This window comes from Spinacia oleracea, chromosome 4, assembly GCF_020520425.1.
Source record: "Spinacia oleracea cultivar Varoflay chromosome 4, BTI_SOV_V1, whole genome shotgun sequence".
In the NCBI taxonomy this organism is placed as follows: domain Eukaryota; kingdom Viridiplantae; phylum Streptophyta; class Magnoliopsida; order Caryophyllales; family Amaranthaceae; genus Spinacia; species Spinacia oleracea.
Genome location: NC_079490.1, coordinates 152,036,223 through 152,062,947, shown reverse-complemented (window position 1 = coordinate 152,062,947; position 26,725 = coordinate 152,036,223). Strand labels below are relative to the sequence as shown.

At 36.3% G+C, this 26,725-nt stretch overlaps 2 protein-coding genes across 2 annotated transcripts; both read left to right on the top strand.

Moving 5' to 3' along the window:
• Positions 1 to 4,733: 4,733 nt before the first annotated feature.
• On the top strand, positions 4,734 to 8,170 carry LOC110798751 (PRA1 family protein H). The gene is made up of 4 exons (XM_022003951.2): positions 4,734 to 5,301; positions 6,057 to 6,193; positions 7,668 to 7,739; positions 7,817 to 8,170. Exons 1-4 carry the CDS (start codon positions 4,793 to 4,795, stop codon positions 7,885 to 7,887), a joined length of 789 nt encoding a protein of 262 aa, XP_021859643.1. The 5' UTR covers positions 4,734 to 4,792; the 3' UTR covers positions 7,888 to 8,170.
• A 1,273-nt stretch (positions 8,171 to 9,443) lies between these two features.
• Positions 9,444 to 24,221, top strand: LOC110798750 (uncharacterized). Its single transcript, XM_022003950.2, has 21 exons — positions 9,444 to 9,676; positions 9,967 to 10,232; positions 10,819 to 10,875; positions 12,603 to 12,630; positions 12,716 to 12,838; positions 16,388 to 16,499; positions 16,630 to 16,667; positions 16,778 to 16,831; positions 19,344 to 19,412; positions 19,603 to 19,719; positions 20,131 to 20,199; positions 20,344 to 20,423; positions 20,597 to 20,725; positions 20,797 to 21,064; positions 21,535 to 21,624; positions 21,719 to 21,886; positions 22,068 to 22,198; positions 22,290 to 22,422; positions 23,164 to 23,285; positions 23,373 to 23,546; positions 23,884 to 24,221. The coding sequence occupies exons 2-21, from the start codon at positions 10,138 to 10,140 to the stop codon at positions 23,921 to 23,923; spliced, it is 2,097 nt and encodes a 698-aa protein (XP_021859642.1). The 5' UTR covers positions 9,444 to 9,676; positions 9,967 to 10,137; the 3' UTR covers positions 23,924 to 24,221.
• The last annotated feature ends 2,504 nt before the right edge of the window (positions 24,222 to 26,725 follow it).

Below are 26,725 nucleotides of genomic sequence, written 5' to 3'. Positions count from 1 at the left end.
ATGGGAATCAAGCATATTGGAGAATGGCTTTGATGTCTCTGTTTAATGTTTTAAATTTTTAGAGTTTAAATCTTTGTAAAACATTATTGGTTAATCATTCACAATAAATGAAAAGAATTCATTTTTCCATTTAATTTGTGGTTTATTAAATGATGAGTCCCTTCAATTTGACGATATATTCAAGATAGACTGTCAGGACCAGTCCTGTGACTAAGAAATGTCTATCAAGTGAACTTGAATGTCAAAGGTTGAAAATGGTCCCTAGTCGGAGTTTTCTATAAAATTGGACGCATAGAAAACGACTAGAATGCAAGATGACTAGTAGTTCTGTTTCTTGAACTATGTGGACATGGCAATGTCATAATCATTTGCATAGATACTTACTTTGGGAAGACTAGTATCGGACAAGACCTATGAAACTTTACTGTAAGAGATGAAAATCTGTCATAAGTAAATTTCATTAAAATTATTAGACACTAAATCCTCAATACCTGAGTGATTTGAGATTACTTGTTTGAGAACTGGTTACTTTGACGTTGACCAACCGTCGCACCGTAAAAGGAGGCTATAAAGGCAACGCTCGGGTAATCACCTATCAAACGAAGTCTAATCTCAAGATCGCAAGATTGGGATTGTCCTCCCATAAATCGGGATGAGATGCTTAAAAGTTGTACAAGGCCACTCGGAGAGCTAGAAACTGTGAAATGCATGGCCGTGCTCGGATGAATCATAGGCTATGATTATCTGTTTATTTGATCAGTTGAACTCTGAAACCGAGAAACACCTCTGGACATAATAAGGATGACAACTCTTACCTTATGTTCAAGAGCAAGCATCGAGCGACAAAGGAATTAGGAAATGCACACTTGTCCCTAAGGACAAGTGGGAGACTGAAGGAAATAATGTCCTTGGTCCAAGTATGCATTCAATGTTAAGTCTAATAAATGCGGTTCAGTATTAATTAACAAGTTAATAATTCAGTGAGATCAAGTGAGCTGAATGCCTAGCTAGAGGCCGCTTCAGTTCAGGTGGAATTAATGATATTAATCCACAACTTACTCTTGACTGAACCCGTAGGGTCACACAAATAGTACGTAAACGGATCAAGTATTTAATGGCATTAAATACTCCAACTATGGATATTCGGAATCGACGGATCTTGGTTTCAGTGGGAGCTGAGATCGTCACAGGCAAGAAATGAATACTCCGGAAACGATGATATTGCCGGAAACGGAAATATGGATCGTATCGGAAATATAAATATTATCCAAGTCGTAGATGTTGCCGGAAACGGAAACATGGTACGTATCGGAAAATATTATCGGAAATAGAAATATTGCCGGAATCGGAAATATTGCCGGAAACGGAAATATTGTCTGAATCGGAAATATTATCGGAATCGGAAAATAATTCCGGAAACGGAAATATTAAATATTTGTTCGAAACGGAAATTAATTCCGGAATCGGAAATGTTAAATATTGTTCGTATCGGAAATGAATTCCGGAATCGGAAAATTAATCGGAAGCGCGTCGTACGAATCAGCATCGGACGAGCTTTCTAGACGAAGGCCCAGCACGAAGCCAGGCCCACGTCCAGCAAGGGAAACGCGCGCCACAACACGCCAGCCCAAGGCTGCGCCAGGCCCACCGCAAGGCAGGCCCAGCGCGCGCCCAAGGCTGCGGCAGTCGTGGGCTGCGTTGCTCGGGCTGTGCGCGCGCGCGCATGGCGCCCCTCGTGGGCTGCTGTGCGTGCGTGTGTGTTTGTGTTCACATACGAAACCTAAAACGTACAGGATTCGTTTAATGATTAAATTCCTAATCCTAAAAGATAAATTAATTAAATAAGAGTTTCACTAGGATTCTAATTTAAGTAATTCGTATCCTAGTAGGATTCCAATTCTCTTTCCATACCCCTATAAATATGTGGCCTGGGTTCACAATTTATAACGAGTTTTCAAGTATTCAAAGTGAGTTTTTGAGAGAAAAATTCAGTCACATATCTTGCCCAAAAGTGCCGAAAATTATTAGTACCTTAAGGGCGATTCTAGTTGGTCAATCTTAAGGCGGATCCGGACGTGCTGTGGACTATCTACGGAGGGACGACACTTGGAGTCCTAAAGACTTGTTCTTGTTCGGTTCGGGCGCAGCTAGGGAAGGCACGCAACAAAGAGTATGCATCTAAACTATGCTATATGATTATGTGTAAATAATATGTATTCTTGGCTAAATGGTTTTTCCGCATGATTTATGAATTGTCATATGTATCATAACCTAACAGCCTCTAGCTAGGCATTCAGTTCACTTGATCTCACTGAATTATTAACTTGTTAATTAATATTAGACCGCATTTATTAGACTTGGTATTAAATGCATACTTGGACCAAGGGCATTATTTCCTTCAATTATATCCACCTATTTCGATTGCTGCTAATTCGCCGATTTCTGATCAATCGTCCTATGAGTATGGCAGCGAAGATGAGGGATTATTGAGGGTAAAATTCACCTCACTGCCTTTTTTATTCTGAGGTCAATACTCAATCAACAATAGCCAAGAAAGCCATCACCTTTTTACCTTAGCATCTATCCCTCTCTCTTCTTCCTTACCTGCACCTTTTGCTGGTCAGGTTTCTCATTGAACCCTCAAGAACCTAGAACCAAATCCCCCAAATTATTTCTCCTAAACTCTAAATTATTCATCAATCATTAGTATAATTGGTCAATCTTTAGTATGCGCAGAAGGGTTCGCCGGAAAGTGGCAAAGAAGGGCAAAGAAAATCTCCTTTTACCCAGCTACCTTGAGCCCATTCTTGATGAAAACGGCGCCAATTTTTCTCATCTTATCTTACCCATCTGCCCCTCCTCTAATTTATTCGTACTTACCACCTTCAGAGGTGTCGCCGTCGATTGGACCACTTTACCGGATGATTCTGTAATCCAGCTTTTCGCTCTCTTGAACTATAGAGACCGAGCTAGCTTGTCTTCTTCGTGTCGAACATGGCAGTGAGGTGAATTGTAATGGTGGTATTTGTAACTTGGTGAGAGCTTTTCAGACCCAATAGAGAGTGACTTAAGTCATGACGAGCTCATCCATTCGGAGGTAGAGTTAAGCGAAAATAATTTGGAAATTATAGAACTTTATTGAATTAAAAATTATCCAGTTAGTTGTGTAATTTGGAATTGACATTGATTGAATTGGATATTTGGATTACGAGATTGGAAATTCTTGTGAAGTTTTGGTGAATTGGTCCCGATATTGTAATTCGTCTGTTTTTGCTTCCTGTTATGATCTTCTTGCCTTATTTGTTATCTGGTGATTTCCTTTCTTTTGTGTTTTTATGTTTGATTTTGCAAGTTTAAAAGTTAAACATTTTGTTATCTTTGGATTTGCAATGCAAAATGGAGAGGAGAGTGGAGGTTGTTTTGACGTGATTCATTCGTGTAGTGTACGTGCTTTATTTTACGGTCTTTCTGTTAAGGGATCGGGGCTAGGGATGTTTGTCGTGTGAACTTAAATATCATACTTTGAGGTTTTAGGCCTTTTTGTTTCAACCATTGAATTACTACTAATAAGAACTAAGAATCAGTATTGAACTATGGATAAAGGCAGTTGGAATTGATAATTGTGTGAAGGAAATAGGAAATACTTTCCTTTTGAATTAGTGTTTGTTTGAACTGTGTTTGTACTCTTGATCTTGCAATTTTATGAAAATGGCATGTAAACTGAGTCATGGTGCAAATTCAAAAGCAGATTCAAATAGCTAATTTAGAGATTCAAATTCTGCGGTTTAAAAGCAAATTGGGTATTTGGTGCAAATAAGTTTACAATATAGGTATATATTGTGCAATAAGTTTATAAATAAGGGTATTCTCTGAATTATAAACATGACTTAACGGGGGTTAACGAAAAGTCAGATCAAGGATATTTGGTGAACAATTATGAAAAAATACGGGTATATTATGTAATTCGAAATACGCGGGTATATTTGGTACATTTCGCCAAAGCTCAAGGACATTTCATAACAAAACCGTTTTTTTTTCTCTTTGAAACTAACTTGAGGAAATTTCTATCCAAAAATAATACTATCACTTTAGATTCGTTTTATATATTTTTTCTTTTAATACCCATACATATATTTTTTAATACTTCCCCCGTCCCGGAATACTTAACCTGTTTTCCTTATCGAGCCGTCCCTTAATACTTGGCCTGTTTCTAAAAATGGAAATATTCTAACAATATTATATTATTTCTCACTCCACCCCTATTAACCCACCTACTCCCAACTCCATACAAAAAATAATTAAAAATTCGACCCCTACTCTCCCCAACCCCACCTCTTACGACAACTTTTGTGTAAGACCGCCTTACCGGAAAGACCACTTTCATTGTTTAACTAATTGATTTCATTACTTAACTAATTAGTTTCAGTGTGTAACTAATTAATTTTATTGTTTAACTAATTGGTTGTAGTGCTTAACTAATTGATTCCATTACTTAACTTATATGACTCCAATGGAGTCTTTTGTGTAAGACCGCCTTATACAAAAGTTTGTATCCCTCTTAACCCACCTCTCACTACCTACATTAAAATAATACCCACTATTAACTACTACCTATTAAATTAAATTGACATTAAATAAGTCAATTCAAGTCACTTAAATTCTGTGCCGGTCAAATCGGGTCGAGTATTCCGGGACGGAGGGAGTATCTACTGCTACAAAACTACGAGTTATAAACTCCATTTTTCAGTTCTTCACCTCCGCCACCTACTCATCATTTCCCGGGGGAAAAAATATGGCATTCGCAAGCAACCCCTTATCTCTAAGCGTCCCCGAGCAAGCCTTCGAGACATGGCTCCGCGACTCCGGCTACCTCGAAATCCTCGACCACCGCACAACCCAACTCCACAACCTCAATTCCTCCACACCCACCACCGTCAAAACCGCCACCACCACCGCACCAACCTCCACCACAGCAACCACTACCACACCCACAATCACCAACCTCAGAAGAACCCCAACGTCCACAATCACAGCCATAGCTTATGGCCTTACCATGTCTCTCCTTTCTTCTTTTGCCATCATTTTCTCTCTCCTCACTCTAAACCCCTTTGCCAAACTCACCTCCTCTGACTTTTCATCGCAAAATTCACCATCTTGGACTTCTTCTGGGTTTCTGGGTTCTTCTGATTCTTACTCTTTTCCGTCTTCTTCTACCCAGGCAAAGATGCGTGTTCATGAGAATGTTAAGCGTTTTGCCAAGAATTATGCTACTCTATTGATTCTCTTCTTCGCATGTTCTTTGTATGTTTGATTTCTTCTTTTTCTTTTTTCATTGGCTTGTTTTTCTTACGGGCGAGCAGAAATGTGGCCGGGATTCGATCTCGGGTCATGGGTATTATCCTGATACTTTATCGACTAACCCAGTTGACATCCCCTAATTGAGTTGCTTTCTAATTTGGTTACTTTAGGGTATAATTTGTTTATGTTTTTACTTTCTGTTGATTTATTCATCTGGGTTTCTTTATAATTCGACTAATTTGCGCTATAATTATTTGAATTGGTATTTTCTGTCATAGCTAGTGGATTTTTTTAATGATAATTTGCACGAAATTCGAACAATTGGGAATGTATAGTTACGTTTTGATGATTGTTGGGCTTAAGGAATTGAGTATAGATCTTGCTGTTGTCCCTTGTTAACACCAAAACCTGTAATTTAATGACATTTCCCAAGTTGTAGGACTTGTGTGAATATGTGGTGTTTAAATGTAATCATTCTACTTGGGGTGGTCGTGTTCTCGATATAATTCACTGTATTAACCAACAGTAGATGAATCTGCTTAGCTTCTGGTTTAGTGGCTTATGACTAGTCCTGGGTTTACTTATCATCATTAGGCCCATGAAGCTAGTTTCCATGTTGTAACTAGTTGATCAAGTAGAATACAGTACTTGCGTTCACATCGGTTGTGCTGTACATGTTTTAGTCTGATGCGACATTTAATTATGAAAAGTTCCTTTATGATTTTTGTTTTCTTATGTTCTTTGTTGCTGGGTGATAGGTATCAAATGCCACTTGCTTTGGTTGGGTTGGTATCATGTTTAGCAATGTGGGAATTGTTCAGGTTTTGTGACAATAGATGGGCACTTGATAGGTTTTCTGCCATTCGTCCAGTTGTGATTCGCATAGCTCAATTTGGTGAGTCTCCTACGGAAAATTTGTTCACTTGTTCATATGATGATTTTTGGCATCAGTCATCAGTTACCAACTCTGTAACTTTTGAGGAATTTGGTATCTGCTGACTTCTGTTTGCATACCATAAAGTTCTAATTTCGTCACATAGCTGAATTCTTGTGGTTCTTGTTATGCCGATATGTCATTACACATGCTTTGCGGTGATTCGTGTTTTCTGATTATTAGTAGCCATAGATTGTTGAAACGAGTTTTAGTTCTTATGACCGACATTTGCAGTTTTAGAGATGGTTTTCCTTGTTAAGATGTTATTGGAGCCTTATGATGGATGGGAAAACTGAAGCTCACTTTCCACTAAAAGACACCTTAAGATGCCAAATAGAACTCTGTAACCCATGCGTCCTCTGATGAATGTCAAAAACAATTCAGCTTTTATGAGTTTTTTCTCTAGTTGTCTCATGACAATATTACACCCTCAGGCCCCATCGGCGACTTTCCTTTCTTGAAAGGAGTAATCACTCTTGTTTGAAGGGTTTTATTCTGCGATGTAGGTAGCATATAGGGGTAATTTCTTTTTCATGCGTGCTTTGATTTTTTGAAATCTTCTGTCTGCATCACTGAATCAGGCTTTGTTATGCCTAGCTCGCTTCATTCACCTCTCATTGTCTTCCTTAATAAATCTCAGCAGTATTTGTTAAAATTTTTGTTGGATATGCTGGTGCTGTTACAGAACTGAAAGCTGTTATTGGCAGATTATGTTTGCATAGATATCAAATGACAAAAAAAAATTATAGACCATTTGGATGATGTCTGCCGCTTATCCTAGGTGCCAGGCCTTGAATAGTTGAATGCATTTGGTGTCAGTGTAAAAGCATTTCCTTTGCCCTTCTACCCCTACAACTCCTCCCTCCTTCTGGGCGCTGAAAGAAAAGGGGAAAGAATAGGTTATGTTTGGTTTTGAGAATGCTACAACCAATTTCTCTATATCTCTATTCTCTCACAAGATAAAGCTGTTTTGCTGGTTCTGTGGAAGTGTGTCAGATATATATATGAATGGGGTAAATTAAGTGGGTAGAAGTGATAATAAGGTGCTGTTTACAAACTTACAAGTCATTTATCATACGCTGAGAGGTCCCTGTGGGAGCTTGATCCATGACATATTTGCTAGTATGCATTGTAATCTTATTAATCTTGGTTTACTAGCTCAACCTACAGTATGTTTGGATAAGAGGAAACGGAGAGAAAGGGAGGGAAGGGAAATTGGAGAGATTTGATGGGAAAATGAAGCTCCACCTTGCCCTCCCCTTCCTTTTTTTTCCTTCTATCTTGCTATCCAAACAAAGTATTGCGGAAGCTGTGTGTGTGAGTGTTGGAATATTACATTCTGGTATTGCTATTTGCCGTCTACTGCAAATGGTGACTTGTAAGTTGTAATGAAGTGCATTCTAAACTTCTTGAAATGCGTTTTCATGTCTTGCAGGTGTTGCAGTCATTTTATTCTGGGCCAATGTTCAGTTGGCTGTCTTCTGCACTCTTGGAGTTGGTTACACAGGTATGTATTAGATCTCTACTTCTGGTGATCCTTAACTTTTTCTGTTATGCTGATTTATTTTATTTTTCTGTGTTCAGCTATGATGTTACATGCTTCTTTTCGCAAGCTGACTCCTGCAAAACAACTTTCCAAAGGAAGAGGGAGATGAGGATCTTGTCACTGGGCACTGTTGGATAGTTTCGTGTTCTTCTTGTTAAGCATATTTGTATATAAATGCTTCGAAATTTTGAAGCTCCCAATTTTGGCATCTTGAGAATTAGGTGGTCATTCACCTGTAGTTCTGTAGAGCTCTGATTTTTGCTGAATTCAGTAATAATGTCGATGAACGACATGGCTAATTACATTATTTCTTGAATTTTCTTTTTTAAGGTTCCTAAATGTTGAGGCTGCTATTTTGCCATTTTAGGGTTAATGTTATTGGTTTTAGGTCATAGCAAGTTAGCACTTAGCAACCAGCAGCAATGTTGAGATGATTATGTCTCCTCGAAATAACTTACTCTGTGATTTTCTATCTCAAGGGCGACTATTAACTTGCAATAACTTATTCTGTGATTTTCTATCTCAAGTCATGAGTGTATAGAGGGTTCTAAACGTCAAGTGGCTTGCGACTATACTGGACACAACTCTAGTCACCTAATACAACCTCTTTTAGTACCAACAAAGAGTATGTCAATACCAATATCGTAATTGGCTTTGTGACACTAATTAGTAGCATTGTTATACTAATAACACACTAATCAATAACGATACCAAATTAATTAGTACCAATACGAGTTACTTGTGTCCATTATGGATCCATATCACTTTTGATATAGGTTTCCTCGAGTGTGAGATGGTTGTATCCAAAATTGCAATCTACTGTAATTGTATTATAAGAGGAGATCAAAAGTAGTATAAAAGTATAAAACTCGTGGGATAATTATACGGTATTAAGGTAAGTAAGATTGTGTCGATCATATTGTATGTTCCCTTTTATTTATAGCTCAAAATATTACTTTTCTCTTTGCTTTTGTTCGGTAAACATTTACAACATATCCTGAAAAATAAGGAGAGACATTGAGGAGAAGTTTATTGTCAACTATGGTGGCTTGTTGGACACTTTGTACTTTCAGCACTTATTGAAACTATGTCAATCTTCTCCTTTGTACTCCCTCCGTTTCTTTTTGTTGTATCCGTTTCTATTTTAAGCGTTCCATATTGTTGTATCCATTTAGAATCTATTCTATTTTTGGACATACATTTTATCCTAAAATACCCTTACATTTCTATCTAATTACCAAAATACCTAAATATTCTACCCATATTTCCACCTAATTTTCCCCACCCATAATATTTAATTCTTTTCCCTTCCCCATATACCCACTCTTTCACCTCCTTTTATCACCCATCATTATCACTCCTCTCTCTTACCTTATTTCTTTATTATTTTCTCACTCCTTTATTTATTATAATCTCTTACACCCAATCATTACACTTATACCCATACAAACCAATATTCCAATTTTCTTAAAAACCACACCAGATTCCAAATGGATACATCAAAAAGAAATGGAGGGAGTAATACTTACTACTCCGTAGATCGTTAAACAAATACTCCGTACTCGTCTTCGTCTACATCATTCTACCTTGTACGTCATTCATTTTTCACCGGGGTAATAAAACAATATTCAGTTAGTAAAAAATAAAATAAAAAAACAGAAGAATAGAGAAAAAGAAGCGACGTTCAATTTCAGATTTTCATCCCGTCTATTGCCAGCTTCGTTCTCCGAGGAGAGAGAAAACCAAAAAAAACTTGGTACTCGTAACAGAGATATATCCATGGCGTCTTCTCCGTCATCTTCTTCCTCTACACTTCCCCGATAAACTACTTCACTACTCCATCGATCTCTGTATCATCTCTTTGCTTCCGCAATTATTCCTTCTTGCTATTCAATCAGGTAAATTATTATTAACATTCTTCATTTCGATTTTCTAATTTTCCGGCTTCGATTCTATTTCCTCTAAACCCTAGAACTTCATGGAATTGCACGAATTCTTGTGCAGTTTCCCTTTCAATTGCGTTGTTTTTGGTACTTGTAACTGTTAATTTTTATATTTAGCTTTCTTATTTGTTTGTTGGCGTGTCGCATTTTTCGTAATTTTGATGTATAACGATCTCTAGTCTTTACGCATTGTGCTTGGGTTTTGATGTTTGAGTATTTAAGTTTGTTTTCTGTAAATTTGGCAGATTTCAGTATCAGAGAAGAGTACATTGGGTGATTTTTGTAGATTTAGGGTCGAATTAGGGGTTGGTTGTTTTTGTTGTTGTTGTTGTTGAATGTGATATTTGCGAGGAAGTATGATTGAAGGAAGTTGGGTTTTAATCGTATTACAAGAGGTGTAAGGAGTTTTGTTGGAAATGGCGGATGTGGCAGCTTTTATAGAAGCTGCGGGGTCGAGATTTGGTGATTTAGAGCTGATTGGAAGAGGTTCGTTTGGCGACGTCTACAAAGGGTATGAAACTAATCTTTTCGTCAATTGTAAAGCATGATGTGTATGCAATGAAGTTATTGATACTTGAAGCATTAGTGCATTACCCTTTAGTATGCAATGAAGTGATGATGATTAAATGCTACAATTTTTGTGACTAAACTGCCATTTCCTTAAATCTCTTCTTTTCGTAATTGTTTCTAATGTTCATTAGTAATAACTAATAAGCAGTCTGTAGACGAGGCTAAGCGGCTAGATGCAGACTATCAGCATGTGTTGTGCTTTAAAGTTCCATATAATTACTGTCAAGCACTCAAGCCTATTGGACTGTGCTTCTATCTGTGCTGAAGCGTTTATTGTGTGGAATTGGAGAACCTTTACAACAACATGTATCATTATAGACCTAAGCTGTGAAAGGCAGGTGGTCACTTTCAAAACATCATTTGGGCTGGTGATTGTATGCTAGTAATAGAAGTAGGTAGAATGTGGATCCTATATTATAATTTGAGTGTTTGTATGGTGCAACCTAAATGCTAGCGTCTGAAGGTGGTGCTCTCTTTTGATAATTTGCAATGAATTATCTATTATCTCTTGCTTTCTTATTTTGCAGGTTTGACAAGGAGCTGAACAAATTAGTTGCGATTAAGGTTATTGACCTTGAGGAATCGTGAGTCTTCATTCATTTTTTTTTATATGGATTTGCTTTGGATGTTAGTTGCATTGTTAAATCTGAGATAGTCTCCTGCTTTTTTTGGTTGATCTGTTTGATTGCTGAATTGTAGATTTTGTTTCTTTGGTTGTATTATAATGTTATGTTATGTCATAATAGTTTTGGTATCATTGATTGTGTTTCTTTGGCTGTTGTCTTGCAAAGACTGAATGTGGTGAGTGGTGACATTTTGCGCTTTGTATAGCTTGATATTTCTGCAAATAATACTATAAATAATCTGTGGCTACCTGCCATTGTTTAAATCAGGTGTAATAACGTAAAGGAAGTGATTTGGTCACTGGAAGGTGATTCAATATAGACTTACTTTCTATATCCCCGTAATGGCCAGAAATTCGAAGGTATATCAGGAGTAGGTCTAGGGAATTGATCATTTTCTTGAATGTTGTCACCTTTGGGGCATGATAGTTTTCCATTCTGTTGATGAAACACAGCTCTGTTATAAGAGATCATGCAAAATAAAACTTTGCTTCGACTAGTATATACTTCCTCAGTCCTTTAATAATTGCAGCATTTTGACTTTCGCACTATTCATAAATTAACTTTGACTACATCTCTTACAACCATAAAAAAAATCCAAATTTACTAGGTAAAAGGTTCTTGAACTAGTCTCGATACATATTTTTAAAATATCAACTGTTTATAACTTTTGCTATTAATTAATTATAGATATTAACAATCAAAGTTCTGTTGTGAAAGCGTGAAAATCAGAATATTGCGATTATTAGAACAGAGGAAGTATGTTTTTATCAATGGCTTGCAGTTGGAGTATTTCTTGTCATTTGTTTTTGTCTTTCTAGCCTTCTTGTGGGTTGCTGTGGCACCTGGTTATGTAAACACGAGGTTTCAAACACACTTGCGTAGCATGCTGGTTGCAATTTGTTACGGTGTATGTATCAGTTGTTATTAGCGTCCAGACGATAATGCTGCCGTTTCTGAGAACTTAACTGGTTTTGTTGCTATTTCTTGGTCAAGTTTAGGAGAACCTACATCTTATTCCTAGGTACTGCTAGAGCTAGGTGTACCCAAGAACGCAAGGTTGTGTTTCTGCTCATTTGATCAGTTTTGGACAATTGATCCTAAGAAAAGGAATTTGTCCATTTTTCGGGGTTTCAAGGGGAGAAAGGAACAAGGGGGCCAGAGGCAAACCTTTCAAAGAAAGAGCCCTATCATTTGTTCAATTTGGTCGATCTCAGTCCCGTAGGTAAACCTGTGGCAATTTGAACCGTAAGCACAGGAAGAAAGCGGAGAGCTTCCAATTCTTCAATCTGATCCCACAGATCCTTCAATGAGCGAAAGACATCTTTTCATACACCCAGTTTTAGCTTTACCTGGGAACAAGATAGATTTTGTATAATTTTAGAAAGTAGTTTCTTTGGCCTGTGGATCATGCTTCTAGAAAGAAAGCAACTATCACAAAAAATGTAGCTGGCTGAGTTATTTCTAGGTGCATGTCATTTTGAATTTGATTATATCCTAAGTCTGTTCTGATGAAATAGACCAAGATGGAAAAAATTTGCTGCTTTGTTTCTGCATGATTATAGTACCATGTTACTTGCTGACTTTGCTTCCGCACAATGTTCTAGGTAGTAGAGACTATTTCAAATCTTATCCTATAATTTATTTTGTTCTTCATAAGATTGATTTTAAATTTTTGGGGTTTTCAGTGAGGATGATATTGAAGATATTCAGAAGGTATGTCTTGTCAGATGCTCTAACTGTGGCAACTTCATTGTATTTGCAACAATATTTTATCTTATCATAATCTTTTACCAAGCAGGAAATTTCAGTTCTGTCACAATGCCGCTCGCAGTATATCACTGAGTACTATGGTTCTTATCTCCATCAAACAAAATTATGGATAATAATGGAATATATGGCTGGTGGCTCTGTTGCTGATTTAGTAAGTCACTTATATATGTTCTTCACTGTTAATTAATTAGCACAAGATTCTTTACAGGAACGTAATTTGGTACTTGATTTTTTATATTAGGCCCAAAACGTACCACTTTCATGTATTAATTTGCCTTTGTCAGTTCACAGGGGATCAGAGAATTAAGTACCACTGTTTCTTGCTTCTCTTTTCTAGTTCAATAAAAATACATGAATAAATTTTATCGAAGTTATTGCAATGATTGATGCTCTTCTATTGCGTAGTTGAAAGGCCATTAAGGCATTAACCCAATGTTACCGAATAGTTGTGTTGTTATTTTTTTGTGCCATCATTGTTTTGTTTTATCCATGGGCATGCAGTATCTGTATATATAAACAAGGTAGCACACAAGCCTTGAGATTGTTATAGATGTAGTATTTATTTTATTTCTATTTTTATACTAATTTTTTTAGACCAGAGTTATAGATATAGTTTGTTTTCAATTAGATGTTTCTGTGCTGTATGTCAAAAGTTTCCTCTTTTTTAATATCATGTGTTGTGTTGTGTTGATTTTCGTGCTATCATTTAGTTGTTGATTTTTTACGCATTGCGTGGGTCAATAAAATGTATTGCAGAAATATTCATAAAAAGTTGCATAATCATTACTGAAAGTAATTAATCTCTCCTTTTAAAATAAATAAATAATTGAATAATTGTTATAAAAAAAATGCATAATATAATTCAAAGATCCATTTTACATGAAGAAAAAGAGAAATGTTTTTCATACTCATAAAACATTTTTACTACTACACATTAATTATTGTAACATTTACTAATTTTATTCATTATTTTTCAAAGCTTTTATTGTAAATTTATTTCATGAGGGTAAAAAGGAACTCCTAGATTTTGACGTCAACTTAGGAGTTCCATTATATAATAGAGATTGGTGATTGTGAATGTGCACCAAGTATAGGCAAGAAGCAACTTTGTGAACAACATACAGGGATATGGGCATATGGCTCTAACCAAACAAGTTCAAGTACCAGTAAGAGGGAAAACAAAGAACTTCTAGTTATTTCATGAAGGGTAAAAAGGGAACTCCTAGATTTTGACGCCAACTCAAGAGTTTCCTTATATAATAGAGATTGGTGACTGTGAATGTGCACTAAGTATAGGCAAGAAGCAACTTGTGAACAACATACAGGGATAAGGCTCTAAACAAACAAGTTCAAGTACGAGTAAGAGTAAGAGGGAAAGCAAAGAACTTCTAGTTGGTAGGCAGCCTTCCATGTGCAATTTTTTCATTCAAAGTCAGGAAGTCACACTGACTATGTTGAAGGAAATTTAGGGAGGTTTACTATCTGACATTTTTTTAGTTTTGGCTACTTGGAACCAAGTCCAATTATTGATTGTTCCTGAAGAGAAGTATACTGTAAGAGCGATTCTTTTAGTACTTGGGAGTTGGGATAACTAGGAATAGTGTTTTTACTCTATATTAATATTATGAAATGGAGGGAGTATTATGAAAATGATCTATAATTAACTGCATTTTTCACAATAATGAATTCCTACATTTATATAACATGGCTTAACTCCGGCCCCACCAAAAAAAAACCCTTGAGGACTTTGTATGACTTAGTTAATCAGGCTTTTCAAGGTATTTCTTTCACCTTACGAGAATCATGGCACCCTGGTAGTGATCACCCTCTGTGTCTTATTGTCTCGTGCTTCGGCATTTCAGATGTGTGTTTAGCCGTTTAGCGCACCTTTTAGTATATATTCTTCAGCGGAACACAAGTTAAACTTATCTTTCTATTTTTCTGTTCCTTCACTAATTGGCGTGAAAATTGTCCTGGATTATTGGGACCCAGTACCAGTTATCTGTAGTGTGTGGACCTCCATTCACTTCCCTTTTGCGTTCATAAAATACACAGCATTTTTCTTATGTCGTGTCAATCTTACAATGTAAAACTTTCCTGAACTTAAGTGTATCTGCCCATATTTTCCTATTATTTTGTACAGGTTGACTTTATCGTTGGGAGTTCTTAGGTTCTTTTTTTTGTCATCAGAAATTTATTCTCTATGAAAATCCTGTACTATAGCCTATAGGCCATTTTCCAAAAATAACCCTCACTTATTTGCCATTCACCATAATAACCATGAACTATTGAACTTGAAAAAAATATCTTTTCTTTAGTCCTTATTACTGACAGAGTTCTGCGGTTTAACTATTAGTTATGTATAAGAAAATCTATTTTAAATTACAAAAAGATAGAAAGTTAGAAACAAAGGAATTCAAAAGCCCCTCCTTATTCCCTCTTCTGTTTTTCTAAGACCCCCCCCCCTCCCTCTCCTACTGCCGACTGGTGCCCCCCTCTCTTTCCCCTCTCCCCATTTCCAAACAAACGCCCTCCCCAAGTGGTAACATCCATTGGGTTGAAATTGGACATTCGGAAAGGCGTATGACACCAATAAACGTTATAATGCCCTCCATTTCTGCTGAGGCTCCACCTCCGTGTTTATTTATACCCTCCCAGTCCGCTCTTGAAAAGGCTTGCACACGTCTCTCTCTCTCTCTTCTCTGTGTCACTATCGAATTTAATAAATTCGGGTATTACCCAACGTTGTAATATGCTGAACAATTGGGTGGCTCTATGATATTTCTGGTTATCCAAAAGACTACAAATTAGTTAGAATTTATATGTTTTACTAGTCGCATTGTCTCCTTGGCCTCTCCTCTATATTTTTATAACACGAAAAAGGCTGATTTTAAGGGCGGGGTGGGTAAGGCAGGGCAGTTTTCGAGAAGTGGAAGGTTGGAGGGGAGGGAAGCAACAACCCGGAGAAAGAGAGCTTCTAAGAGCAACTCCAATGGTTAAAAAAGGACCTACTCACAAAAAAAATTGAACACTTGAGCAAGTAGCCCACCATTGGTACAATAATGACATAAGCAGCTGTTAAAACCTTGTAGCTATTTTGGGCAAGTAGCTCAAAAAAAAATATAGCTCAAATAAATAAATTATTTAAATTAAATATTTTAGGGAGCTACATAGTATTGTAGCCCACCAATGTGAAAATTTGTAGTTTTAATCAATTGTAGCTAGAAATTTGATGTGGCAAACTTAGTTACAACATTTTGTAGCTCACCATTGGAGTTGCTCTAAGGGAACAAGGAGATTTTTTTAAAAAAATACAATTATTTAATAGATGTTTATTCTTGTAAACCGGTATTTTCAAATAGTTAATGTCGTCAGGGTTCCGTTTCGTTATAAGGTCAAATAATAGGAAAATTTCAAGTTTCGGGTTACTTTAAGAATGTTATTTTTTTTGGGATACCAAGGATACGTTTCCTTTTATTTGGTATGATGGTCAAGGTCAGTGGAATAACCAAGGGGGTTTCACTTTGAAGTGAATTATACTATATCTAATTCTTGTCTTAAGGAAACGAGTTCTTGTAGTAGATTCCTCTCACTGGTCTGTTTATTGACTTCGCTTCTGTTATTTGTCATCTGGTTTTAGAATAATCTTCCTACTGAAAGCATACTTTGTTTGGCTACTAATTTAATTATGCCTCTGCAGCTGCAGTCAGGTCCCCCTCTTGATGAAATATCGATAGCCTGCATCTTACGTGATTTATTGCATGCTATTGATTATCTCCATGCTGAAGGGAAAATCCACAGAGATATTAAAGGTTAGTGCTCTATTAATGGGCATTTGATCGATGATTTCAGCATATATTTTTATAAGCATTTCTACAAATATAAGAATTTATTATTTACCATGCTATATGTTGTAACAAAGTCAGGATTTTGGTTTTGCAGCGGCAAATATTTTGCTGACTGAGAATGGTGATGTTAAGGTACCATTTCTCTCAGATACATGTAATCGTTGAATGACTTTGTTCTGGCACACGGAGTACATGATGCCACTAGCTTCTTATTTTCTTATGCTTCTTTTGTCTTTCTTTAGGTTGCCGATTTTGGTGTGTCTGCTCAATTGACAAAGACGATATCACGAAGAAAGGTATCATGTGTTGTGGATGTTCAATAATCACTAACCACTGTATACTATTCTCATCTGTTTTAAAATGTTTTCACATTTCATGCACAAGCAATGTTTTCTTACAAAAATAATGAACATTAATATATTAGAATTCTAACCACCACTCTAATAACACAACGGTTGAGAATAAAGTAATTCAAAAGTATATAACTTAAGATTACTTAATCCGAAACTTTAATGCCAAACTTATAAATTTTTGGATTTTTTGTTTTTTTTGATAAGAAATGAGATCTATACTACTCCCTCCGTCTCTTTTTGTTCTTTACGTTATCCTTTTTGGGTGTTTCAAAATGTTTTTACATTTCATTTTATATTATCACATAAATGTTTTAATATTCTATCAAAATTTGTGTCCAATGATTATTTTAACCAATGAAATTCATTGGGTCATTTAATCTCTCACGTTTTTCTATTGGGACATTAAATTTTTCTCATTTTCCCAATGTCAGAATTTTGATAAACGTGAAAACATTATAAATAAACGTAATTTTCCTTGTTTAAATAAAAAATAGAGGAATCTCAATGCACATTAGTTAGTCGTTAATAAACGTGTAAAAAGCCAAACGTAAAGAACAAAAAGAGACGGAGAGAGTAATATTTAATAACATTTAGGAGTGCCACGTGTCCCTTCTTGAAAACATCTTCCCATTTTATTTTATTTTAAATTTCATGCCCTTTCCTTCTCCAATTTTATGTCTCTTCACCACCAAACTTATAAATTTTTGAATTTTTTTGTTTTTTGATAAGAAATGAGATCTATACTAATATTTAAAACGGACAAATTCCCAAGAAATCTGGAGTCCACTTGTCCCTTCTTGAAAACATCTTCCCATTTTGTTTTTTTTTCAAATTTTATGCCCTTCCTTCTCCAACTTCATGTCTCTTCACCACCAAACTTGTACATTTTTGGATTTTTTTTATAAGAAATGAGATCTATACTAATATTTAATAACATTTCAAGAAATCTGGAGTGCAGCGTGTCTTTTCTTGAAAACATCTTTCCATTTTATTTTATTTAAATTTCATGCCATTTCCTTCTCCAATTTCATGTCTCTTCACCACCAAAAAATTTCATACCCCTTCACCTGCAATAAATTTTATGCCCTTTTATCTTTAATATTTTCTATTAATTTCATGTAATATACCAATTTAATTTTCTACCTTCACTGTTTTCTTAGTGAAACACGAAATGAAATACATTTACTCTTTTTTGATGAATTAAAAAAACTACTCACTTTTAAAACATAACAAAGGCCGTGCATGGCAAGAGATCAATACTATTGAAACCCTACCGGCCTTAGTCCACGAAGATACTAAATATTTGACCTTGTCTCATACTCTCATAAGGTAATTAAACTCGTGAAAAGACCCTCGAGTTTCTCTCCAACCACACACACATAATTGCCAATAAAGCATTGAGACATAACAATTTGTTCTCTTTACCCCTACCAAAACCCTAAATCAAAATTGCAGCCGATCCATTATCGCTCAAGGGCAAACCCTAGATTTCTCATGGAGCGCAAACAATCTCCTCCAAAGGTAACTCGCGGACTCGCCATTCCACAATGTAAGGGAACATGTGAACATGACTCACTACTAGCACGAAAAAGCAAGCACATATAAATAACCAATCCTTGTAAAGAGTAATGCCTTTAACTTCTTTTTTTCCATTTAAATTACCTAGAGCTATAAAGAAAAGTAAGAAAGCTATTGCAATATATTTTTAGTCAAAGAATATTTTTTTTATGATTGAAGGATTAAAATTCATTTTTCGACTAATCAAATTTTAGTTTACCAAAATGGTTAATCAAATTTTGTACTTCGTATTTAATAATGCTTGAAAGAGTAAAATTTAAAATCAATATTTGAGTAAAATATTTATCGCAAACTATTTTACAAAACTTTATTTTGTTAGATTAATTTTCAAATTACATAAAAAGACAGTTGGCTTTGCCCGTTCCAATAACTAGTTTGATGTTATACTTCCAACTTCCAATGAGGCACCACATGGACATGGGCAAGGTTTTGGGATCATTATAATGGGAGGTGCTTGCAACTCTTTTTCTTATATTTCAGTTCTTCCTTTCATCATTTGACAGACCTTTCATTCTATCTGTGGTGATAAGTCATAGGTACTGTGGATGATATATTTCAAAGTAGTATCTTTTTAAGAAACCGTGATGAATTTTAGCTCCTCTCGGGGATCGAAATACCGTGTTCTATGTAGGTTCTGAACCATCAACCTGAAAATAATGTCAACTTCAAGATTGAAGTTTTGATAATCTTATAGAATTCTAGATGCTATTTAATGCACCAGTGAACATGTTTGAAGCTATTGTGCAGATTTTTGTTCAAAACCAGCATGATTATTTGACTGTTAATGTTTTTGGATTGCACGTGTCAGTTATTTTCTTTTCAAGGCTGGTTATATTGATGGATCAATACCCTTAATCGATGTTTTTGTTTATGGTAGACATTTGTTGGAACACCATTTTGGATGGCCCCAGAGGTTATTCAGAACTCAGAAGGTTACAATGAGAAGGTTAACATCTCGGGTTTACTTCGCTTGATATATTATTTTTCTATTTTGGTAGATTTGAATATGCAACATACACACTAACTCTTTTTCTTCATTAGTCTCCGCTTCCTCTAGATTTTGTTTCTTATTTTGAAATGACTTGCCATATTCCTTCTACTTGACTTAGCAATTATGTATATATGTTTTGACGCAGGCTGATATATGGTCCATGGGCATAACTGCAATTGAAATGGCCAAAGGAGAGCCTCCCCTTGCCGATCTCCACCCCATGAGAGTTCTTTTTATAATACCCCGGGAAAATCCACCTCAGGTTGTCCAGTGACTGTTTCCTTTATGAATAATAACATAATTTCTCCCTCTTTCTCAATCTTTTAGTTGTTTTGTTTCAGTATGTTGCATAATGTAGTATAAGAATAAATGTTAGGTTTGTTTTGTTCTTCCAGAACTGCCTACAGTTTTTTATTTTTTTTGTTGGTGCAGACTGCAGACAAAACTGCCTGTATAGTTGTTTTTAATTGCATTTGACCAACTGTTGTAAGTTTGACTATTGCAATTTTCTTCTCTGTGAAAAGGATGGTTTTTACACAATAGACTGAATTATTGGGATGAAGGGAGGATTATAATTTTTTTGGTGAATGAATCTTGTTAGATTCCCCCCGTTGACAAGCATGACAGATTTTGAGCTTTATAAAGTTTAATATTTTTTGTTTCTTATATGCAGCTGGATGAACATTTCTCACGTCCCATGAAAGAATTTGTTTCTTTGTGTTTGCGGAAAGTTCCTACCGAGGCAAGTTCTCTTGAGCAGCAGATAGCATTTATGGTTCTTTATTGGGTTTCCGAGGGATAGCTTATGATAACTTTTTATATTCTTTTAAATTGTTTATTGGCGGTTTTGGAACCGGTGCTGACTGCTCTTCCCTTTTGGTTTCAGAGGCCTAATGCCAAAGAACTATTGAAACACAGGTTTATCAGAAATGCTAGGAGAAGTCCCAGGCTTCTTGAAAGAATAAGGTGTGTTCAACAGTTTTTGTTGTTAGTTTTTGTATCACTTACAAGATTCCTGCCAGTAATTCTTTTTTCTAATGAAATCCAGACATAGAATCGAAGCGGCTGAATCTATTAGCTGGTATTCCGATGTGCTTTGCTGGGCAGTACATTAATTAACTTTTGTTTTGTTGGCGTAGAGAACGTCCGAAGTATCATGTAAAGGAAGATGTTGAAAATGTTAGAAATGGTCTCAGAGCTTTTGCTGAAGGATCCGGCACTGTTAAGGTGACCAAAGAGCCAAGAAAAGAAGAAACTGTTCGAGCCAGGTGGGCTGAATGTTTAAGTAATGAACTTTGACTTTTTCAGTGTACCAGTTGACTGACATTGATTACCTCAGTAATCAGGGAAAAACATTAAGGAATGCTGGATGGGACTTCAGTATTGGAGGATCACAGAGTACTGGAACGGTTCGAAGTGCGGTGAGACTACCTCCAGTGAGGGCAAAACGTGAAGAAAATATAAATAACGAGGCTAGTCCTAGAAGACCTTCTGATGGTGACAACCAATGGGTATCTGCATCAGGAAATGGACTGTATGAATCATCAGAAGTTTCCCTTGGGAGATACTCCAGAGATGAGGAAAAACAAAATAATTTTCATGAATATGTATGACAGCTACTCTCTTTCCACCATCCTTTTTACTCAATTCTGCAATTTTGTTCGGTCTGTTGCTTGAAGCTACTACGAAAAGTCAATGTGATATTGCTTACGTATGCAACTGGATTGTGTTCTGGGATGTAGGTTCGGTTGTATAGCTGTACTGGTTCAGCTATTCTTAATCAAATGACACTATGTTGAAGTGTTGTATGCTCTCTTTGACTGTATGTATATAAGTCGTATGGGTCCACAAAAAGACACTTTGAAAAGTTTTCCCCAAATATTGATTTGGCTCACCAGCAATTTTTTTTGATAATGGTTTATAGATAGCTTTACATGATTGTACATCATTTACTCTGTGTTTGACACTCCCCCCCCCCCCCCCCCCTTTCCACACACGCACGCACGCACGCACATTTATCTTCTGTTTTTCTGCATTACAGAATAAACAAAGTCATATCTAGTGCACTATTTTACAGGAAGATGGATCTTCTACTGGATCAGGAACTGTTGTTGTAAGATCTCCCAGAGGAAATCAGTCACCATTTCGCAGTGATCAAAGCACTCTTGTAATAATTACTGTTCTTCCTATTTTTTTAATGTAAAATTTCAGTTTTTGATATTTTACTTATTTTAGAAGCAAAAATTTTCATCATCGTGCAGTCTGGCAGCACATATGCCTCTTTTGAGGATGCCTCTACTAGTGGGACTATTGTTGTTCGTGGCCAACGTGATGACCCAGAATCTCCTCGAACTCCCAAGTCAAAACTTGGGATGCCAGAAAGAAGTTCTACCTCCTCTTTTGAAGACAGTGCTACTAACTTGTCTGAGGTTAGCTATATTTATCATTTATTGCTCATGTAATACATGTTTTTATCAATTGAAGTATGTCATTTTGGGCCAAAGCGTTTCTGTAAACTTGTAGATTACTTTTCAGGACTAAATGTTTGGTGAATATATTTTAACTGCTGTCATGGTATGGCATACATCCTGATCGTTTGATATTGCTTAGGCAAGGGCAGCAATGCAAAAAGGTTTGAGGAAAGGTTTTACTCGGGAAAGGCCTGCTGTGAACAAAGCCAGTAAAGATATGCAGGAAAACAGAAGAACCGACCAATTGTCAAATAATTCTGAATCTCCTAGGTATGTCTGGCAGTTTTTTTCTTCTTCTTATAATTGTATCTAGACTTCTAGAGTATTTGAATATTTACAACTATTGCTTTTGTTGTAACAGTCGTGAATACCTAGATGCTCAGAAATCTTTCTTGAGGTCACGCCCAACAAGTGATGATGAGGAAAATGCAAAGTTTTCGGTTGTGACATCATCTGCTTCATTGTCTGCCCTGCTCATCCCTTCAGTGAAGGAGGTTGGTTCAGATTACATTTTACACTCACATCAGTCAGTAACATTTTCATCCTGTTTGGTGGTTGCTTAACTGTCAGTTTACTGTACACTTGAAAGTGATCTGGCTTAACTATAGCCAACTGTGGCTTATATAGCAAAGCCACTTTGTCTACGAAGGTGTCTCTGTTGAATAGCCTTAATACCTTTTCTTAACATACACTCTACTCCCTTCGTCCTATATTATCTGTCGCGGAAGCATTTTTAATGGCAAAGTTCAAAATCCGGCTGTAATTTTTCACTAATATATAAGAAAAGATATTATCACGTAAGATCTTGTTAGATTGTTTCATTATGTGGTTTCCAGGTATCAACTTTGTTTGTCATAACTAATATGTACAGTAGTATATTATTGTCGAAAGTGATGGTCAAAGACCAAGAAAAAGCTTATGTAACATTTAATATGGGACAGAGAGTATTATGTTCGTATGTTCGGTTCTTGATACTTGAATTTGGGTCATGATAAGGTTGAAAGTAGGTTTAAACATGCTTAAATCAGTTAGAAGAAGCAGCGAAATTATTTTCTAGCATTTCACCTTTATGAGAAGCCTTAACGCACCAGTTTTATTGCATGAGTTGGGTAGTTGCTGATGATTTGGGTCTTAATAAGGTTGGATTAAATCGGCTAGAAGAAGCAGAGACAACATTTTTCTAGCATTTCCTTGTTATGAGAAACCTTAAACATGAGTTTTATTGTATGAGTTAGGTAGTTGCTGATGATTCAGAAGGGTGTGCTCTTGCTGTAAGAAATGCCCTTATTGATATGGAGCGGACAAAGCCTGGTTCTTCCGAAGTTCTAGTCAACAGGCTACTTCATCGGCTTGGAAGGTACGAGTCCTGAATTTCGTTTGCTGCTCAGTATCTGAATAGAATTACTTCATTATTGCATCATTCCAATACATGGAAATTTTGCAGTTCGAGGGATCCTTCATTAAAGGATCTGCAGGAGTTGGCAGTCCACATCTTTTCAACAAGTGAGAAAGCTCTAGATCATAGTCAGAATGATGCTGATAGCAAGAAGAAAATACAGAGCAAAGAGTTCCTTTCCAATCCTAATATAAGCCCTCTGGCGAGATTTCTGCTTTCAAGGTGAGCCTAGATTTACCCCTTTTCTTTCTTTTTTTGAGGAGTGGGGGAAGTGTGAGTAAATGCAGAACAGTTCTTGTGGTAGTTCAGCTCAATCATGATATATAAATGATGTTGGTCAAAAAGTGGTTCTCTGAGACTCCCTAGTGATAGTTCATGCTTAGTACAAACATCTGTAGATTGCTTAACACAATTTTTCGTATTGGTATTGACAGACTTTTATTGATCTTGCCCTTTTAAAAAGTTTGTTCATGCTGGATGTGCACTCTAGCGCCATTTCGGTATCTCCTTATTTATGTTATGTACTGACTAATTGAAAATTTTCAATTCCTGGATGCAGATGGCATGGCCAAGCTTCTCACGACCTGAATCCGACATAGGAAGACATTTTGGCCATATTTGCACATAGGCATTTTGTTGTGCTTTTCTCTACACAAATTATTCTTGATGATGTACATAACAAGCTAAGGTTTTCTTTTTTCTTTTTTCTTTTTAGTTTCCTTTTTATCATTATTTTTTCTACTCAACAAATATATTTTTTTTGTTCAGTTTAAGCTAGCCTTGTATTGCATTCTTAATATAGATCTATTGTTGATGTATATGTTTGCACAACAGATGGTCGAAGTATCTTGTAACACTTTAGAGGTTATCTGTCTAAAACTACGAGTTTGACCTGGATTTCTCGGCTAATTAAAATTTTGAATGGATAGGAAGCTCCACAATGATATATTAGCGTCGTATTATTTGTAATGCATTCCATAAATATTTTGTATTGGAAAATACATAATAGTTTTCCCGTGTGTGATTATTAGATGCATGGTTGTGTATTGGTCATGGCGACTTAATGTCTTGATTAATTAGTACTAATTCAAGAAATAAGCAAGGGTAGCGTAAGAAACTTCCCTAGTTATTGTGTGTGTGCGTTTTCTAAAATAAGTGGCAACAATATTTGACATACAATAATAGGAAGAGGTTCAAGAATATTACTGGTAGAAGAAAGGCAGAGCTGTCCTGTAATGGGCGAGACTTGAGAATTTGAGATGGTGAGTAAGAGAAAATCACCTCAAGACTTTAATTGATCCCAAATCTCTAGCTTGGAAGTCGCCAACAACTCAAGTGATTAGTACTGAATTGAATTTCCAGAATTTGATACTTATTGCATTAGTAATTAATGTTTGTCAATTTTGAGTTTTATCGGAAATTGATAAGTAGAATATAAAACCTAATTCATGATCAAGTGCACACGGATAGGGATGGCAGGTGGGTAAAAATTTGCGGATACCGCACCGCACCCGTCTCAGTTGGGGCGGGGATGGGTACAACTTTGGCGGGTAGGTAGGCGGGTGTGGGTATGAAATTCATACCCGCCATGGGTAGCGGATAGGTAGTGGATTTAAGGTCATACCCGCTCCATACCCGCCTGCCCCGCCCCGCCTCCTACCCGCCCGCTTGCCTTATACCCGCATATTTTAATTTTATTTTGTAGTTTTATACAGGCCCAGATTAATAAGTCCACTCATTTATTCATTTAGATTCAAAACCCTAATGGTTGAGTCGAAACTCACGCCTCCCTGACTCCCTCTCCCTCTTTCAGTTTGCACTCTCACTCTCTCCTGCTACTCTCTTGTACACCATAGCTCCACTGCTGCCGTCCTCCGTCGAGTTGCGCCACCTCCCTTCCATGGAGTTAATCTGTAGATGGCAGCGGCTTCATCCCATTCATCGCGTAACATACTTCCTTGAACTCCCTCCTCAAATTGAATTTTCAGTTCGCAAAACCCCAATAAAGTAAGAAATAGCAAAAAATGGATTTTCTAGAATTAGAAGGGATTGAAGGGCTAAGATGGTTTCATGGCCAACCACAAAATCCAAGGCAACATCATTGATAATCCCCCTCTCAATTATGTGCACGCCATCAGCATTAATGGAGTCTTCAAAGCTTTTTGGTTATCTCTAAATCAAAAATTCAGGTTGCACTATTCTTAAAGACAGACGGGGGAAATAAAACGCGACTTCATTATAATCAATTGTTCTGATGTTGGGTTTTGATCTATTGTTGATGGATGAAGTTGTTCTTCATTGTTGATTTGATTTTCTGGTTTTTTTTTATTTGGTTAAATAGCTTAATATCATAATAAATTGTTCTGATGTTGAGTTTTTGATCTATTGTTGATTGATGAAGTTGTTCTTAATTATTGATTTGATTTTCAGGTTTTTTTTGGTTTGGTGAAATAGCTTGATTATTGAACCAGTTGATTTATAAGGAAAAAAACAAAAACGATTGATTGAAAGCATAAATATTTGATTGAATTTATTGAAAAAACAAAAACGTACAAAAATATAAGTAATTGATTGAAATTATTGAAAGCAGAAATACGGTAGGATCTGTTTGTAAGATATGCTGTAAAAAAAGATATATAATATGCGGGTACAGGCGGGTAAAAGCGGTTGGTGGATATCCATGCGGGTGGTGGAGCGGGTACGGTTATAATAATATACCCGCCTAGGCGGGTGTGGACGGAAAATAAATACCCGCTGCGGGTGGCGGGTAGGTGGTGGGTGTGAAATATTTTGGCGGGTACGGGTGCGGGGGAGGGGGTTAGGGAGGCGTTTTTACTTCCTCTATTTGATGTCCCTGTATTAATTAACAAAACTATAGTCAATCTTTGTTTGGCCCTATTAGCTCATCACGATTAAATGACATTTTTCAAAGAGCAATTCGTTAACTCGTCTTATTTTGGCTTAGTCTGAAGAACTTTTTGAAAAAAAATGATAAAAAAAATGATAAATAAGAAAATGTTTGTCGTAGTATAATGGCGTGATGGTGGGTGAGAGATTGGGAAGGATGAATGCGAAAATTTGGGGTTTTGATGAAGTCATGTGCTTTGCATGTGAATGTCGGAAAAACAAATCCATAGTCTGAAGTCCAACATAAGGTCCGTTCTCATTTCTCACACAATTCTCGTGATAAAATTAAGGTCTAAGCATGTTCTCTCGCATCTCTCTAAAAATATCTATCTTTTCAAAATTTTCTTGGTAATCTCTATTTGAGCTCTCCATAGAGGAGGAAGGACCATCAATCTCCCCTTTCGAATCTCCGACGAGTTTTTAATTTTAGCATTTATTAGTATTAGCTTTTGTTCCTTCTCTTTGTGGTTTTATTAATCTCTTATAGTAGTGAT